Source organism: Lissotriton vulgaris, chromosome 1_1 (genome assembly GCF_964263255.1).
Source record: "Lissotriton vulgaris chromosome 1_1, aLisVul1.2, whole genome shotgun sequence".
NCBI classification, from domain to species: Eukaryota; Metazoa; Chordata; class Amphibia; order Caudata; family Salamandridae; genus Lissotriton; species Lissotriton vulgaris.
Genome location: NC_141685.1, coordinates 1609523251 through 1609526850, shown reverse-complemented (window position 1 = coordinate 1609526850; position 3600 = coordinate 1609523251). Strand labels below are relative to the sequence as shown.

The 3600-nt window shown below is 43.8% G+C and overlaps 1 protein-coding gene across 1 annotated transcript; it reads right to left on the bottom strand.

Annotated features, from left to right (window-relative positions):
* Positions 1–1720: 1720 nt before the first annotated feature.
* On the bottom strand, positions 1721–2635 carry LOC147750881 (vomeronasal type-2 receptor 26-like). The gene has a single exon (XM_086937196.1). The coding sequence runs from the start codon at positions 2633–2635 to the stop codon at positions 1721–1723; it is 915 nt and encodes a 304-aa protein (XP_086793322.1).
* Between the last annotated feature and the right edge of the window lie 965 nt (positions 2636–3600).

Genomic DNA, 3600 nt, shown 5'->3' with positions numbered 1-3600 from the left:
TTTTGGGGGGCCTTTTGCCATTAGAAACTATAGAAGTGTACTTTGTGAATAGAAATGTGCTTACTCTTTTGTAGGTGGACATGTCCCTCCCTAAACACGTTCTTTCTCGCCCTTAAGACCATCTTAACCTGGGAGCTACTCCCCCCATGTCCCTCCCACATTTGCTACAAAATTGTATATCTTCATGTGCAGAGACGTCCGAACTGGAGCAGAGATCTTTGCACAGAAATGACAGGGGAGGCGAAGGTCTCCGCACATAGGTCTCAGAATTGCATTTTGTTGTATGTCAGTAGCTCTTGTATAGTACCACTGAATGTACTACAAAATGCAGTTTGTGAGTGGACCTCTAGCATCACTACAAGACCCTCATAGAACCATTAAGAAAAGTGGTCCAGCAGTGACACACACAGAGGAGATTGAGTGATAAAGAATGAGTGATGAGCGAGACAAAGAGGATATTATATGATGGAGACACAGGGAGCAGACTGAGTGATAGAGAGGTAGTGATTGAGACAGACACAGAGGAGAATGTCTGGAGACACGCAGGGAGGAGGTGAGAGGGAGTGATGAATAGAGAGACAACGACAATATTGCGTGATGGAGACACACAGAGAGTGAGTAATAGAGAGGAAGAGATGGAGAGAGACTTGAAGAAGATAATATGATGGAGACACAAGGGAGGAGAGTGAGTGATAGAGAATTAGAGATGAGAAATACAAAGTGGATAATATATGATGAAGACACAGGGGGTGAGTGAAGAGAGTGAGTAATAGAGAGGATAAGTTGGAGATACACACAGATGGGGTTGTCTGATGGAGACATGAAGGGAGGAGAGTGAGTTATAGAGCAACAGAGTGAAGGAGGGAGAGAGACATGTTTTTGTGTGATTGAGACACACAGGGAGTAGAGTGAGTGATAGAGAATGAGTGATGAGAGAGACAAAGAGGACATTATATGATTGAGATGCAGGGGGAGAGGGAGTTATGAATAGAGACAACAACAATATATGATTGAGATGCCCACAGAGGAGCGTGAGTGATAGAGAATGAGCGATGGAGAGAGACAGGATATTGTGTGATGTAGACTTAAACAGAAGAGAATGAGTGATAGAGAGGAAGTGATGGAGAGAGACTCGAAGGGCATAATCTGTCACCTGAACCCACAGAGCACAACCCTTGAAGAAGCACCGACAGCCTCGGAAATAGACCTGCGGACAGTGGAGTAGGCAGACCTTTTGCCTACCCCCCCAAGACATGTACCATATGGAAGACCTATATGAAGAGGTCAACCGAAGGGGCCCCTTCCACGCATCCTGCAGGGGACCCCCCTCAAGTTTCGTTACGCCACTGACGCTTACCTTTCTGATAAAGAAAGTAAGAATGTTTTACATGTGACAAACCCATCAAGAGTGCGCAGGTGTCTCATTGTGTGTTCTCTCGGTCAGAAATAACATATTGTGCTTCCCGCCCTCCGGGGTCAAGGTCGAGTGGGTCTCTGTCATGTAATAACAGGAGGATAAAGCGCTTTGCGGAGGGCTCGAGTGCTTGCCTGACCTACAGGTGGTCATCAACTGTGCAAGCCTGCCTGGCTCTCCGGCCAGAGTGCTGTGCTGACGGGGCCCCCTGGAGGTTGGGTGCCCACCCGCACCATGGGGGCTGTGGGGGCCTGTGTTACACCCCTGATAAAAATATGTATTTTATAGCAATCATTTCATAATCATTTATTTTAGCTTTGATGTTTCTTTTTTTACAGTCAGATATTTTCTTGTATTTATTTCACGATTTAAAAGTACAGTGCAACACTTGGGCAAAAACATACAAACAAGAACTGCAGCACTAGAAGAGAGAATAGCAAATATTTCCACAGACACCATGTACTTTCCCTTTGTGTTGAGGTAAGCAGGAAGGAAGGAAAACCAGACACTGAGGAAGATCATCATGCTGAAAGTGATCCATTTGGTTTCATTGAAACGATCAGGTAGATTTCTTGCCTTAAAAGCCACAAAAAAGCTGAGACAGGCCAGAAAACTCAAGAACCCCAGCATACAGTAGAAAGCAGTCTTTGAGTTTTCGTTACATTCCAGGAAGATCTTCTCTACAGAATCCGTGCTATTGAATTCCAGGAAAGGTGGTGATGACAATAACCATGTCACACACAGTATCAACTGTGCGGATAGACACAATACAATAACTAATGAAGGAATCTTGACTGGCAGCCAGCTCTTGTATTTACAGTTTGGCTCTCTAGCTTTAAAGGCGAGAACAACTACCAAAGTTTTAGCCAAGATACAAGATTCACATAGTGAGAAAACAACGCCAAAGACCATCTGGCGGAAAATGCAGCTCCTGTTCTCAGGCCTCCCAATGAATAGTAGGGGGCAGAGGAAGCAGAGGATGAGGGAAATGAGGATGAGGTAGCTGAGGGTTCGGTTATTGGCTCGGACTGTTGGAGTCTCCCTGTGCCTGAGAAATATAATGAGCACTAAGGCCGTTGTTAGAACTAAGATGATGGCAATGACAGCTAATACTGCACCAAGGGCCTCATCGTAACTGAGAAACTCTGTAGGTTTTTTATTGCATGTATCCCTTTGAAGACTGGACCATTCATCTTCTGGGCACTTCAAGCAATTCTTCATACCTTAATTGAGAAAGACACAATGATCACATTAAACCCATCCAAACATGTATTTGCTGAGTTTCACGAAATGCATTTTTACAATACATAAAAAATCTCAGTCCACATATTGATGATACGCGCACACACTTTCCTGCAAACTTTTCTCTACCTCAATATAATAATCAAATATGGTAAATACCCAATAAAACAATTTTTTTACGACTACCATCACCCCGCATACCATCACAACGCAATTACCATTACTCTGCAATGCCTTTACAACGGATGGCATTACAATCCAGATGCATTTACTATGCATGATTTTACAACAAATTTCGTTGTAAAGGCATGAATAGCAAATGCATATGTATTTTATATGTAAGTATAAGGTAACTATAGGGTTTTAGTCTTGGGTTGTAGGCGTATATGTTTTAGGGTGCGAAAGTTAATTTTAGGGTTCAGGCTTTGTTTTTGTTTTGGGGTGCCTAGGGTAATTTTAGGGTTCATGGTGAGTTTGCGTTTTGTGGTGCAGGGGCAATTTTAGGGTTTAGGGTACATTTGGATTTTGGGGTGAACGGGCAAATTTTAGGGTTCAAGGTTTGAATGGGTTTTGGGGTGCCTTGGGTAATTTTGAGGTAAAGTGTAGGTTTGGGTTTTGGGGTGAATTAGGGTTTTCGGGTGCAGGGGTATTTTTAGAGTTCGGGGGGGGTTTGGGTCTTGGGTTTCACAGCGTAATTTTAGGGTTCAGGGTGGGTTTAGGTTTTTGGGTGCAGGAGTAATTATAGGGTTCAGGTGGGTTTTGGTTTTGGGGTGCAGGGAAATTTTAGGATTCAGGGTGGGTTAGGGTTTTGGGGTGCCCAGGTTAAATTTAGGGTTCAGGGTGAGATTGGGTTTTGGGGTGTAGTGGTATTTTTAAGGTTCACGGTGGGTTCAAGTTTTGGGGTGCAGGGTTATTTTTAAGGTTCAGGGTTTGTTTGCGTTTTC